Raw genomic sequence first — 16,069 nt, 5'->3', positions numbered from 1 at the left:
ATATTATATATATAAAAAGCCACTAGTTGGTTTAATGCAATGCCATTTACAGTATAGGCTACTTGTACAGGTTATTTAAGTGTGACCAGTACATGTTAAGCACAATCAACAACATTTATGGCATAATGTTAAATACCACAAAAATTAATTTTCACATGTCCTACTTTTCTTTAAAAAAATAAAATAAAATCTGGGTTACAGTAAGGCACTTCTCATAGAAATGAATGGGGCTAATCTGAAAACATATGTTAAAATACTAACTAATATTCACTAAACAATATAAGTGTTAACATGATTTTAGTGTGTAAAAAATCACTCCTTATTCTTTTTTGTGTAGTTATAGACAGTTTTTGCTAGAAGCATTAATTGGAGCTTTTAGAAATAAATTAAATAATCAATTTCAAATTAGTTTTAAATTTATAAATAAGTTGAACATGACTTCTTTTAAATCCTTAAAAAACTGTCCCCATTTACTTATATTCACATTATTATTATTATTATTTTTTTTTAAATGAGGGACAAGTCAAAATTATTTTTGAGGTAATCAACATTATGCCACAAATGCTGTCGAAGGATCCAAATACAACAAAAGTATCTTTAAATGTAAAGCATTTGATGATCTTCAAAAGCAGAATTCTTTTCTCAACTATGGCGGTGTAATTTACAATAAAAATGTGAGTGCAAATGCCAAATGAGACACATAAAACACATTGGCATACAGTCTAGAACTTGATATGTAATCTGATTATAGTGTTCAAGCGAATCTATTCTGTGACAGCAGGTGGTAAGAAACCCATGAACAACACACGTTATTCACACCGGACAAATCACTCTAAATCACTCCCATACTCCAGTGTGATCAAATCCAGTCAGTGATTTTCAACCCAAATTAGCATTCCTGTGGTGATGAAGTAAGATTATCTTGCTGAAACCATTACAGTAATTTTGTGCACTGCTTTTGTTTTTCTTCTTAATTTGCTAAGCGCATTCTAGGTCAGTGAAGACGAGTAGCATGTTGCGTGTGATGCATATTTTGGATAATATGAAATATGCAGCAGCAGGGTTTGGCTGACCGTCTGTCCACACTGAACTGTAATTTCATTCCCAGGAAGACACTGGCACCCTTAAAGCTGTCAGAGTGTCTAAGAGATCTCAACTACCACGACATAATTTAGTGTCAGACTGGATGCTAATATGACTGACTAAGTAAGAACTGATGACCTTCCTGCATGGTCTTGAATCTAGACTCCATTGGGTTCTTGAATCAATATTAAAGAACACTTAAATTTATGCCAAAATGGTTCTATATAAGAAGAAATGTCTATGCATAATACACTTTCATGCCTAAATGATTATCATTTTTGTGTGTGTGATAAAGTATTTACAAGCTGTTTAAAGGGGTCCTTGATTATGATTTCAATTTTTTAACTTTAGTTTGTGTGTAATGTTGCTGTCTGAGCATAAACAACATCTGCTAAGTTATGATGCTCAAAGTTCAATGCAAAGGGAGATATTTTCTTTTAAAAAGGGAGGTATTTTCTTAAAAATCAATTTTTAAGGACTTCAACAAATGGCTGGTAGGGACTACAATGAGCTTCTTCCCGGGCTGGTGATCACAAACCCCAAAATTTACATAAACCCTGCCCCCAGGAACACATAACAAAGGGAGTGAGGCCATGTTGGGCTGCTTTAGAGAAGAGGAAGAGTTGTTGTAGTAGAGTGTTGTTACCATGCCATCATTTTACGTCAGACTGCTTCACAAACGAGGGTCAGTTCAACGCTGGATTTGCATAAAAGATTAACATGACGGCACATGCTAGTTACACAGCAGCTACATAAATTTATCCACTACTAACCATTCAGAAACATCCAGTTTGATTTTAAAAATTGTAACTTCTTCCTGAGTCTCTCCAATAGTGTCGACTCCGGTTTGAACAATGTAAGGCTGAACACCGTTACTGACAATCCTCATTTTGGCTGCGTGAGATTCTCCAGCTTTGTTGTTGTTGAGCAACCAAAGCACGCGTTGTTAAAGCTCCGCCCTCTTCTGGAAAGGGGGCTGGGAGCAGCAGCTCATTTGCATTTTAAGGGACACATAAAAAGCATGTTTTTGCTCACACCCAAATAGGGGAAAATTTGGCAAGCTACAATAAATTATCTATTTTGGGGTATTGTGGGGTATTTTGAGCTGAAACTTCACAGACACATTCTGGGGACACCAGAGACTTATATTACATCTTGTAAAAGGGGTATTATAGGTCCCCTTTAAAGGGGCTATATTTAAGAATTTTCTTCTATTAATGGCTTTTTTATTGCTAATGTGTGAACAGCTTGTAACTAAATTAAAACAAACAAAACAAAACAACAAAAAAACAAGACCTTCCCTGACCTCCTAGGTTGTCTATAAAAGCCTGTAGACTGATTTTAAGTGAAGGACTCGAGATGTTTTTGCCAGGAAAAGGATGTGATGCTTACAGTATGTGCCTTCCAGAGAGCCTCTCTTCCATTCAATGACACATGAAATGAATGCTTATTCAATGTTCAGGATAATACCGAAAAAGCCATTCTGTACTGTAATGTCAATGTGTCATGCAAAGAAAAGGGATTCATTCAAACTATAGTCTCACATTGCGAGATCTATATAGTCTATAGTCTCAAATATACTTTTTAATCAAACTATCATAACAGTGTAATTTTAATGACCTCATCTGTCAACATGATGGTGGTTAATCGCAACTTACAACAACCTGCTTATATAAGAAAACATATCCACATCGCAATGATCAGATGCTTTCTTAACTGCTGCTTTCTCACCACTGTCATTTTTGTACATATTTACTGTACATATGCATCTAAATGTTGCTCTCATCAGCATGGGTGGCATTGTTCATTAAAATTATATCACTGCAAAGGAATTTCCAACTTCTTTTTAACACTAAGACATGAACGGAAAAGAACATAGCTGTGAGAATATCAGGGCCTTTGATAACGTCCAGTCTCTTCTCTCTTGTAGACCTTCGTTACGTGTCGTGTGCTGCAGTTCACTTAATGGCCATTGGAGTCACTAACTTCTGAATTCTACATATAGCTCCTTTAATTCATAACATTTTATTTAAAAAAATTAATTAAAAGAATTAAATTAAATAAAACTAAATCCATAAAATAAAAAAATTAAAAATTAAATTTTGTTTATTTAAAGTATAAATGTAATAAATATAACTCAAATATACTGAAAATATTTAGTCAAATTAATAAAATTAAAATGAGGGATTTGATTTGAAAATCATTTTTAGGATATTTTCATTTTTAAAACAAGTATTTCTGTCTATTGAAACCCTTTGATGGACTACAAACTAAATAAGACTTTTGTTTTGTTTTGTCATGCTGTTCTTATAAATAACACTGTCTCTTTGATGAAAGTACTGCTGAATGGAGATAAAAATAGAATCTGATCCTGTGAGAGTACGCAAAAAACAGTCACCTTCGATCGGACTTATAAACTGTTCTTTAAAAAGACAGACCGACAGTGCATACGTGCAAAAACGCACATATATAACCATATTCCTAACACAAAAAATTCTGCTTCAACTACTGATTAACTACTCTGCATCTTAAAAACCAGTTCTGAAGTTTTGAATGCAGTGTTTTTGTAGAAACTATATAGGCCAGCTTAGTTTTTGTGCGTGCCTCTGAATAAACATATCTGGGGATATGTGATATGAAGTCTCAGCCTTATGTGTCTGATATATGTCAGTGAACATGTGTTTACGTGTGCTGCCCATGCAGGTGGAGGCAGTACCAGAGATGTGTAACTCTTCCCAGAGTGGGTGCTTCTTCCATATAAAGCGTTGCAGGAGCTCAAAGCCCTTGTAAGAACAGGAATCCTCACTCACTTCGGCTGAAGCACTGCTGCTTTTGCTGCGCGTCTGGGCACCACGATCTTTTGCACAGCTGCAGAGAGGTGAGAGAAGGGCAGAGAGAGAGAGAGAGAGAGAGAGAGAAAGAGACATTACTACACAGCTAACAATGGCAAATTTGTCGATTAAGTTATTTATTATTTTATTATTTGTTATTTTTGTGCATGCATATGAACACGCATATTATTGTGCTAGTCTGAATTTACAAATATTTGCATTTCAGTGATTTGTAAATAATTGTGGGTTTAAATGTTTCTTAAATTTGCCAATGCAGTTGAAGACTGCTATGTTAATATTAATGGAAAACTGCATTTTTGTTGGACTTAAATACACAGTAAAAAGTGGTAACATGCAATTGTTACCTTAAATAACTATTTCTTCCTGATTTAATGGATACAACTTAGTTTGTTTGGTATAAATCAATGTATTTAGGTGGGTTCAGTGATGTTAAATAATATTTTTGACTTGAATAAAACATTTTTAGTGGGTTAATTTTGAAATGCTGAATTAATTCTAAAAGGATTTATTGGCTGGATTAGACAAAACAGTGCGATTTAATTTACTTTACATATACATTAATAAAGTAATAAATTAATTACATGACCATTTATGAATATTTATTAGAAATCCATTTTAATTTAAGTAAAATTAATGTGGGTGAAGTTATTAACATCATTATATATGGAATCATGTTTTCATTTTATTATTTCATTATTATTATTATTTTACTGTTCATTATTTTAAATTGGAATAACATGCAGTGTAACTTACAACAACCTGTTTATATAAGAAAGTTAAAAAGGAAGGAAAAGCTCATAACCGATAATCGCAAATAGCACACTAATAATCTCACATACCACACATAACAACATTACATTCTGTATTTCTTTTCCTGCTGCGGCAGGCCTTGTGCACATGTTTTGTGTGCACACAGAGTGTCAGAGTACAGAAAGACCAGGAGCTTTACAAGAGCAGGAATGTATGTAGTGAGTGTTTGGAAGCTGAGGGGGAATGTGTTGATTGTTTAGTGACGAGTGACGAGGACAAACAGAAACACTTCAGCTATTGCATATGTGAATATGTAATACAAGAGTTGCGAAAAGCTAATAGTCAGTTTTCAGTTTTTGATTAATTAAATTTTTGATCTGTTATTTTTTATTTATTTATTTTTAATTGCTCTTTTGTGAAAAAGAATTTTCTCCAAGATGCTGTGAAAGAAAACTTAAAATAGGTTTTTATGTTTATTAAACTTTTATGTATTAATTAAACTTTATATTTATTAAGTGGTCTGCTGGGGCCTATGGGGGTCCTCTCTTTGATGTCTTTTACAGTTTTACACATGACAACAAAATTGCATGACAACAAAATGGTTTCTGAATGTTTGTTAAGCCACATTATATATATATATATTATATATCATATTAATAATATATTTGGGTAACAATCATATAGTTATTAATATTTATATAATCTTAATCATAGATAAAAGCACATTTACAGCGGGGCACAATTTCTATTGAAAGCACTGTAATGTTAACATTTACACACTCTAAAGTGATCATACACATTGTGCTAATTATGCTTTGGTTTTCCTGTATTTCCCAGAACAGGCAGTGCAATGATTGAACTGGGCTCAGTGGAGGAGGGCAGCAGTCTAATAGACGAGCTGATGGAGTTGACATCTCAGAGCTTATGTCAGCTTGAGATTAAAGAACATTTCAACATCATTAAAGAAATTGGCCGTGGCAAGTATGGCCATGTGCTGCTGGTCACTCACCGCTGCAAAGGTATGTCACCCAGACGTAATCAATACGCAGAATTTGCCCTCTGCATTTAACCCTTCCAACTTAGTGCACACCACACATATTAGTAGTGAGTAGTGAACACACACACCCGGAGCAGTTGGCAGCCATTTTGCTGTGGCGCCCGTGGAGCGATTGAGGGTTTTGGTGCCTTGTTCTGTCATTTCCTGCCAGTATTGAGAATTGAACCATGACTTTTATTCTTACAGTATGAGGTCACTCACTGTGTTTTTTAAAAGTTCAGTAAGTTCCAGGATTTTTTTTTTTTTCTTTTTTTCAAAACAATAGTGTTTCCCACAGAATTTAGTGAGACTGTGGTGGGTGGACATCGGCCCTTTCTTACCCCCCCCCCCGTAAGAAAAGTTGGACATTTTACATTTAAATGCCTAAATCTGGCGCATTTTGTAAGCAAAATTAATGAACTCAGTGTTTCCCATACATTGACTAGACTGTGGCGGCCCGCCACATTCTAATTTGTCCCGCCAGTCTCAGAATGAAACGGAAATTAGGTTTGTCGCGATATATAAATTACCGTCTGATAATTGCGCTCTTTTATATGGCAAACGTGGGAGACATAGAGAAAAATAAGTAGACTAGTACCAATTAAGTTTTCGTGCACTATATTCAAAGTCATCTGAATCCATTCCATAGCTTCATGTGAGGGACAGAAGAAATGTACATCGATAAGTTCACGGTCAGAAACTCGTCTTCCCTCCGCTACAGCTGTCAATCATTCAGCACTCAAACAGCGCGTCGCGTTCGGTAATGACAGTCAGCACGGTAAAACTCTCCAATATGATATATTCCCATTATAATACTTGATATGTAACATAAAGAGCTGTGGATTTGCATAAAATGACTTTATCTTGCTGGAGTTTATTGCTGTTTCTGAACGATGTCATCATACTGGCTACAGGATGTCTGTTAGATCGCACAACACAAGGACTATCAATTCGTGTCACACGCACAATAACTGGAATTTAAAAATGAAAGAAACAAATGATTAAAAAACTGTTAGATACAGTCAGATGTAAACAGGGATTCTCTTTGTACCGTGAACTTTTCAATGCGCAGCACAACTTCGCGCTCTGACTCGATATTGCTTCAAGCGCATCATTCTTGCACCCGGGATGCGCATTAGCGGTTTTTTTTGCTGCTGTTTTGAAGCGTTTCATATCATCATGGTTTTGCACACTGAAAGATTATTAATAGCCGATTTTTTTCTGTCGTATCTATAGCTTGTTGCCCCATTAAAAAGCTGCACGATACATTTAAAATAAGCGCCTTTTAATTTTACATTAATATAAACACATTTAATTATTTACATATAAATCTAATATAAATAGTTTTTTCATTTCAGAATACAAATAGTAATTTTAAACTTTTTATTAACATTTGGATTTATAAAATTACTGTGCAAAGTTTTTAGGCTAGAATATTTTTTGCTGCTGAATTATATACTCGCCTAGTTTACTTATTTATTTATTGGTCAGCTTATGAATATATTTTTATTCATTTGTTATTTTTCTCTATAATGAGATGGTGTGTTTAGTGCATTCTGGATTGGTTAACAAATCAAAGATACAGGCTCCCAAAATTAATTCAACAAAGGTAACCTCTTTTGCTACATATTTTTAATGGTTTAAATGTGTATACTCTACATGTTTGACCACTTATGAACTATCATTTAGCCTACTATATGTTGTGTACATGACTAATGTGCCCCACCATCACCAATAAATAAATTACTTTTAGAGCACAAAATTGTTTACAAGAGAACAAATTTCTTTATTGATCTAGTCACGTAATTTTGCTCTCAGAATACACCAGATTTATGCATTTAAATTAAAAATTTACAAAATTTTCCTCCGGGGGGACATGCCCCCGGACCCCCCTAGAGGAACCGACGTCCACCCACCACAGTCTCCCAAAATCATGTGGGAAACTACAATGAATACTACATCAATGAAGAAATTTGTTTTCTTGTAAACAATTTTGTGCTCTCATAGTAATTTGTTTATTGGTTGCATAGACATGAATGATGATGTAGGGCACATTAGTCACATAAACAACATATAGTAAATGATAGATACATAAATAATACATATTTATAATGTACAGTTATTATTTCCTAGTGGTGTAATGGTTAAAATTACTCACAGTTCAGTTTTTATTACGGTTTTAGGGTCACAGTTTCGGTATGGTTCGGTATACTCCTATGTTCAGGGGAAAAATAGTATTTCCTAGTGGTGTAACTTAATGGTTCAAATTATTCAGTTCAGTTTTTATTACGGTTTTAGGGTCACAGTTTCGGTACGGTTCGGTATATGCTATGTTCAGGGAAAAAGATTATTTCCTAATGGTGTAACTTAATGGTTCAAATTATTCATAGTTCGGTTTTTATTACGGTTTTAGGGTCACAGTTTCAGGGGGAAAAGGACTGTCATATAGAAATTAAGAAAATAAGAACAAATAATCAAACCACAAGCACAAACAAATACAGTAGAGCAAAGATTCAAATAATATAAACCGTGCTTTCAGTTAGGCTACAGAATAAAGTACTGAATAAAGTAATCAAATGTAAAAATATCATTACATATTTGACTGTATAAATTAAAGAGTAATCCTTATTAAAGTAACAAAATTTCTTCACAAATAAAAAAACAGCATTTTAACGAACCCCGTTTTGGGGTTTTGTGTCATCCTAATGATTGTCTGACTGCAACGTACATTTTACAGCTCACAATTTATTACAATCACTTACACAATAAATGAATGAATGGAAATGAATTCTTGATTTGAATTGGGATTATTTCATTATTTTACCTTTAGTTTGTCTATTCCGTTAGTCCATTAGTCTATTACAACGTACAGAACAATCGACGACCTAGTCATGACTCGAGACGAAAACCGTTTGTATGAGTGCGCGAGTCCGTAGTGTGATACGAGACATGAAAGTAGCGCCGGTCAGTTGCAGAAATGTAATGAAATAAAACGCTAACAATAAAGATAACTAGCTAGGTTAGCTAATTAGCTTTTACTGCCGTTAACACTTTCTCTGACCAGCGGATGCAATGTGACGTTCGGCATAAAGCCTCTGAAAATGCAAAATAATTGTTTTTATTAACTGGACACCGAATTGAACATTCCGAGGTCATGTGACAAACATATTTCGCGATGGCGTCATGGTAGGCGCACTATTTGAAATGTTAACTGTGGAATACTGTTTATTTCATTAACTAAAATAACCTAAAGTAGAATATTTTAGACTTTTATAAAATCAGTTTAGGTTCAGTTACCACTTGAAGAACATTTTAGGTCATCTATCAAAACATTTTAATAATTAATTTGTGTAGGCCAAAGCATAGGGAAATAATTGTCATTATTTTACTAATAAAAACAATTTCCTGACCAACAATTTATGGTTAAGACAATTAAAAGCTTAGTGTTTAGCCATTTTGGGCTTGGCCCTTTTTCCGTCCAGGAGTGTAGTACATGAACATGGGAATTGTTCAGTACCATTATGTGTATCAAATTAGCCTATTATAGTATTATTGTACCATCCAGTCTATGTGTATCATGCACACTTTTGTTATAGGGAACACTTTGAGCAGTGCAGAAATGAGTTAACGCTATTTAAATGAAACACTACCTCCGCTTTTACACTCCCACAGATCTTAATGCCAAGATATCACCCGAACAGCTGTGAAAATACTTTCCACTACAAACTTAAGACTACACGTCATTTTATTTCTCTAGAGCAGCTTCTATGAAGGCCAAAAGTCCTCTGATCTTGTCTATTTTTCTCTGCTGATTGTGTCACAGGGACTCCAATGGCTCTGAAAGTGCTGCCCAAAGCCTCGACCAAACTGCAGGGCTTCCTGAGAGAATACTGCATCTCCTTGCATCTGTCTTGCCACCCCTGCATTGTGGGCTTGTTTGGGATCGCCTTCCAGTCCAATGAGCACTACGGATTCGCCCAGGAGCTTGTCACAGGACGGGACCTGTTCGCCATCATCCAGCCACGGGTGGGTGCTCAAACATCATGAGATCTTTCCCTTCATTCTTGTTTGCAGATTCACAGACACATGGGTCTTTCTTCAACTATGGGCAGTTTATTTTTATTAAAACTCACAAACATTAAAGGGATAGTTCACCCCAAAATTCTGTCATTAATTACTCACCTTCATGTCATTGCACAACGTTAAGACCTTCGTTCATCTTTGGAACCCAAATTAAGATATTTTTGATAAAATCTGATAGCTCAGTGAGGCCTCCATTGCCAGCAATGGCTTCAGTATGCTAAAGAGGATGTTTTGTTTTATATATTTTTGCAATATTACTTGAAACTGTCTTTACTAACTGATAAAAGGCTATTTATTAGGTGCACTGAAAGGAATAATATTAATATACATCATCTATGCACGAGGTAGGGCCTTAAAAACATCAGCCAATCGTTTACGCGATCATCGCATAAACGATTGGCCCTCTGGCTTGTCAATCACTGCCGTGACGTTCCTTGTGAGAGACGTGCACAGATTGGCCCTCTGGCTTGTCAATCATTGCCATGACGTTCGACGAGCGCGGCTGTGCGCTCCAGTAACTTTCCACACTCCACAGCTGCATGCAATGTTTTTGTCAGGAGACAGGAGTAACAACTGCAGATTATGAGTTACCTGCGGTGAGTCCGACATAATGAATCCACGAACACGACACAGCGAATGCCGGTGGTAAACACTCATGTTCCAATACTCGTGCACGAGTTTTGGGAGGCGTTCCATTGATATGAGGCAGGGTTGTTCTTACGCATGCGCTCATTTCAAAAACTCAGTAACAGTCTTTGGTTTCTCAGTCGACAAAAAGATCCTCTTTAGCACCGTTAAATAAATAGAGATAAATATATGTGTGTGTGTGTGTGTATATATATATATATATATATATATATATTTGTATTTATTTAATACTGAAGCCCAAAGAAGTCACACTAAGCTAAACATAGTGACATATGTCTGTCATTGCAAGATAACTTCCAAATCAGTGTCCGACACTTGAGAAGGTTACAATTTCATCGTCACAGACACTATGTGTCTCTAGATGTGGTATATTTTCTGTCTGCATGCCTATAGAATGATGTTTGACAGATGCTGATTAAATGCATCGCAGACTGGAGATATGATGACTGATGTATAGAATGTGAATGTCTCAGGATTACAAGAAAATAATGCATGGCCTCTGAGAGCTTTCGTAACTTCCAAATACTTTAAGAAAATGTTAATTTTAGCAATTCAATAAGCTAAGGAGTCAATTTACTCAAAAAAATGGTGAAAATGATATTGGTTGAATCAGACACATGAATATTTGCTTCTGGACATTCTTAGTACAGAAACTAGTGAGAAATGTGTATTTTAAGTTTATTTTATTATGTCCACGATGCCAAAAGGGCCCATAGCTGAAGTAAACACTTGCACAGCATGTGACTAATAAAGCTCCAGATCTTTAAAGTCACTCCAGGCCTTCACTGACATGTACTAAAAGCCCGTTCACACGCTAAACATGTTCACATGCTTTTCGTACTGAGTAAGGAGCAGGAGGTACGCTTGACATATTTCGGTAATGTTCACATGTCCTCTTAGAAGATTTTGGAGGGTGTAATGTGTGAGCAAAAGAGCTGAGCAGCTGTTTTTCTCTGTCACCACATGAGTCTCTGTTACTTCAGCATATCCAGTGAAACCTTAAGCCAGACGTACTGAAGACTTAAAGTGGCAATAACACAGCAGGGGCTCCTAAACTCATGCAACCTAATATTTTAATTTATAATGCAATGATGTTGTCTTGACAGAATTTTGGGCTTGCTCATAAGCAAAGAGTCAGCAAAATGTTGTTTTTCTTTGTGACTATGATTCATGTACATTTTAACAAATTAAATTAATAAGCACTTCATTTTATTTTAAATGTAAAAGATAGGAGCATGAAGAATCATTTTCACACATGAATTGGCACCTGTGAGTCCAGAGTCCTTAAATTCATTGAAAGTCTTTGGGGTGTGCTGGAATAGACTTTACAGAGTGCTTGCATTTTCAAACTAGAAATAAATGTTGTGATGTTATTTCCATCAAAAGATGCATCAATTTGAAAAAAATAAATAAAAGTTGAATATAGGCCTATATATTTCCCTATAGATATTTGGTTTTGACTTGGTGATTTTAAGGTATGGTTGCTTTTTCAATGTTTTCCTCAAAAATATATTTTTTGTCATTTATATATGCCATTTATATTTCATATTTATTTTGTTACCAAACATTAGAGGGTTTTTGGGTGGCATTTTTGTGTGCAATATGCATAACCTAAAAAAAGTTTATTGATAAGTTGTTCTATATATATATTTTTTTTTTCTCCAGGTGGGCATCCCTGAATGCGCAGTGAAGCGTTGTGCCGTTCAGATCTCCTGTGCTCTAGAGTTCATCCACCAGCGTGGCCTGGTCCACCGTGACATCAAGCCTGAGAACATACTGCTTCTGGACACCCACTGCCGGCGGGTCAAACTGGCCGACTTTGGCCTCACCCAGAAACAAGGAAGCTTCATCCGCTTCATATCAGGCACGCTGCCGTATATGGCTCCAGAGCTGTGCGCCATGGTCTTGGAAGAAGGTCAGAAGGAGGTGAAAGTCCCTCCACTCAGAGTAGAGCCCACTTTAGACACCTGGGCCTTTGCTGTTCTTCTTTTCTGTATCCTTACGGGCTTCTTCCCCTGGGAGCGCTGCAACGACAGTGACGATTTCTACGAGGAGTTTGCAGACTGGCGCAGAGGTCCGGCGAAGGCTCCCGTGCCATCTCAATGGAAAAGGTTCACACCTGTCTGTATGCAGATGTTCAGGAGGATGTTAGCCCTGGATGCCAGTGAGAGGTGCTCGATAGGGGAGGTCAAAGGTTATGTGGGTAAAGACTGGGTACGAGCGAAGGATGCCAACGGATGGGTTGGAGAAAATGGGGAGGTCAGCACATCCACACCGAGCCCCTGCAGAAGCAGCCACAGTAGTGAACAGTGACGTGTTATATGACAATTTAGCAATCAGAATGTGGTGCTAATTGCAATGCAGACAGCTGATTGGTGGGATGAATTGACATCATTAGAGGTGTTGATATAGATATTGCTTCTCCGAAGTAACATATCTCAAAGAGTAAAGAGGAAAACACTCATTTGCCACAGACAGTGTTAAATTATTGCAGGTTAAATACAATTAATGCTGCATTAGTTGCAGCAATTGTGGCATGCTATAATGAATTGTCTAATATATATATATATATATATATATATATATATATATATATATATATATATATATATATATATATATATATATATATATATATATATATATCATGATGATTGATTCAAGCTATAACAGAATAGATGTAATATATACTGTATGTTTACTTGACCTTATTAAGCCTTTAAGTTTGTTAGCAAAACACTTTTCTACAGTATCTGATACACACATGGATAGTGTGATATATGTGAAATTGTAGTAAAATGTTCTTGAAATCTGTATTATTATTTCTACTAATAGTAAGGGCAGAGGAAGCAGGGACACAAGACACTATCATGTTCAAAACCTCCAAAACATTTTGTCGGTGTTATTTAAATAATATGTTTAATATCAGGGACAAAATCTGACAACAATGGCATCACAAATCATGCTACACATCAGCACAAATTGCACGAGTTATTTTTCAGGCTGGTCCATGCACATGCACAGAGCAAACACACAGGCGGTGGCTCTCTCAAAAATGTGGTTGACTCTTTTAACTGGAGGACTACAGCTGCCATATTGAGCTTTACAATTTTTCCCATTTATTTTCATATGAGTGGATCGTCTCCTTCATTTTTATCTCTGATGCAGTTATGTACATGCACAATTCAAACCTCTACCTCCATCCAAAATTACAGACACTTTCAGTATTGATCCATATTGTATTATTTTATGATTTGCCAATCAATTATTTTTCATGCAGAAATGAGGGTCCAGTGAATGAAGAATACAAAACAACCAGACATACATTTCCCCTAACTGTAGTGTAGGTGTTTTTTTTTTTTTAAAAACAACTTGTATTTTACTCATGTTGCTATTCAAGTTTATCTATTATATATATTTGTATAAACTGTGTATAGTTTTCATAGGAACTTGTTTTGCTTGCTGTGTGCTTATGATGAGACCACGTCACTATTAAAGCCTGTCCTATATTATCTGAGGATAAATCTAGTGTTTGAGAATCTGTTGTGTATTAACTAACATTTATATGTACACATAAAATATAACCATTTAATATGACCATTTTAATTAGTACTTACTTGTAAAATGTGGTATTGACTGTGATATGTCAAAATTTTATGCTAAACATTTTCTGAGTAAATAAAAAATAAATCATGGAAAGGCAATATAATATACAAGATGTGGCTGTTGCTTTTAAATTCTAGTATTTGTATGTCCATTTTCACAAAAAAAAAAAAACCATAAAACTGCCCTTAAATGTCAGAGTATTGATGAATTACTTCTAGAAAGAAAAGAAAAGAAAGAAAGAAAAAGAATAGATAATTAGTATTAAAAGCAATTCAGTTTAAAAATAAAGATGGACTTCCCCGAGTGAGGAATAGTCATTTATCCCTGAAATATGATTGACAGGATTAAACTCCTCTCCAATCTTCCTTTAAAACTTCATTACATAAATCTCCTTTTTTTTATTTTTATTTTAGGCAAATATATTGAAGTTACCGTGTCAAAATGTGCTTTGAAACCCCTTCCAAGTCACCGATGACCTTTGCTCGTAACCCCAGTAATTTATTACAGTACATACAAACACAGAGAGCACTACCACCTTCTCTGTTCAACATTCAGAGATCTCCTGGCATCTATTGCAGCTGGTGTGGTATTGATGGATTCTGGGCTGGTGTTTGTTTAGGCCCAGCTCTAGAGAAACTGTCCCGGTGGGACGTCGTCACGCTGGTGATTTGACAGCACTTCTGAACCCAGCAGCTCCCTTTGGTTTGCAGCATATTTAGAGAGTTACACTAACTGGGATAATGTTACTGCAGTCCCTATGAGCTGGTCCAATCAAAGGCCTTCATTACTAAATCCTCTAATGCAGCCAAAAGCCCATCATGGGGTAAAGGGTTTACCAGCTTTCACTGAAGCTTGACTCCTCAGCAATGACTCATAATCTGTTTTGGTTGTTACTTTAAGCCAGAAATTTCTTACAAAAGCATCCCGCAATAACAGCCCTTTCACTGGTTACTTTGTGGAAACTGACACTTTATTGTTGTCAATTAAATCAATGAACTACACCTAGTTTGCTTGGACTCCTATTCAGGGTTACTATCATTAAAGGGTTAGTTCACCCAAAAAGTCCACCCTCATGCCGTTCCACACCCGTAAGAACTTCGTTAATCTTCGGAACACAAATTAAGATAATTTAGTTGAAATCCGATGGCTCTGTGAGGCCTCCATAGGGAGCAATGACACTCCCTCTCTCAAGATCCATAAAGGTACTAAAAACATATTTAGATCGGTTCATGTGAGTACAGTGGTTCAATATTAATATTATAAAGTGACAAGAATATTTTTGGTGCGCCAAAAAAACAAAATAACGACTTATATAGTGATGGCCGATTTCAACTGCTTCATGAAGCATCGGATCATAAATGAATCAGTGTGTCGAATCTGCTGATCGGAGCGCCAAAGTCATGTGATTTCAGCCGTTTGGCAGTTTGACACATGATCCAAATCATGATTCGACACACCGATTCATTTATGCTCCAATGATTCCTGAAGCAGTGTTTTGAAATCGGCCATCACTAAATAAGTCCTTATTTTTTTTTTTTTTTTGGCGCACCAAAAATATTCTCGTCGCTTTATAATATTAATATTGAACCACTGAACAAACATGAATTGATTTAAATATGTTTTTAGTACCTTTATGGATCTTGAGAGAGGAAGTGTCATTGCTGGCTATGCAGGCCTCAAGGAACCATCGGATTTCAACAAAAATATCTTAATTTGTGTTCCAAAGATGAACGAAGGTCTTACGGGTGTGGAACAGCATGAGGGTGGCTAATAAATGACAGAATTTTCATTTTTGGGTGAACTAACCCTTTAACTAAAAACTAACTAAAACTATTAAAGGTGCAGTGTGTAAATTTTAGTGCCATCTAGCGGTGAGGTTGTGAATTACAACAAACAGCTCAGTCCATCCCCTCCCTTTCGAAGCACATAGAGAAGCTACAGTGGCAGACACAGGACAAAGATGTTGTCGTCTGATAGGGCTTTCACACTTGGCTCGTTTGTCGCAGTCTGG

The 16,069-nt window shown here is 35.9% G+C and overlaps 1 protein-coding gene across 1 annotated transcript; it reads left to right on the top strand.

The window, feature by feature from the left end:
* The first annotated feature begins 3,907 nt into the window (after positions 1-3,907).
* si:dkey-8e10.3 (serine/threonine-protein kinase SBK1) lies at positions 3,908-12,918 on the top strand. The gene is made up of 4 exons (XM_067393518.1): positions 3,908-3,961; positions 5,523-5,704; positions 9,545-9,747; positions 12,118-12,918. The coding sequence occupies exons 2-4, from the start codon at positions 5,536-5,538 to the stop codon at positions 12,763-12,765; spliced, it is 1,020 nt and encodes a 339-aa protein (XP_067249619.1). The 5' UTR covers positions 3,908-3,961; positions 5,523-5,535; the 3' UTR covers positions 12,766-12,918.
* The last annotated feature ends 3,151 nt before the right edge of the window (positions 12,919-16,069 follow it).

This window comes from Chanodichthys erythropterus, chromosome 9 (genome assembly GCF_024489055.1).
Source record: "Chanodichthys erythropterus isolate Z2021 chromosome 9, ASM2448905v1, whole genome shotgun sequence".
NCBI classification, from domain to species: domain Eukaryota; kingdom Metazoa; phylum Chordata; class Actinopteri; order Cypriniformes; family Xenocyprididae; genus Chanodichthys; species Chanodichthys erythropterus.
This window is presented reverse-complemented; position numbering and strand designations above follow the sequence as displayed.

Bases quoted from the DNA above. Each gene is read 5' to 3' on its own strand.
- si:dkey-8e10.3 (XM_067393518.1), top strand. From the start codon at position 5,536: ATGATTGAACTGGGCTCAGTGGAGGAGGGCAGCAGTCTAATAGACGAG. The intron at 5,705-9,544 runs GTATGTCACCCA...ATTGTGTCACAG, and splicing joins GGTCACTCACCGCTGCAAAG to GGACTCCAATGGCTCTGAAA. The intron at 9,748-12,117 runs GTGGGTGCTCAA...TTTTTTCTCCAG, and splicing joins TCGCCATCATCCAGCCACGG to GTGGGCATCCCTGAATGCGC.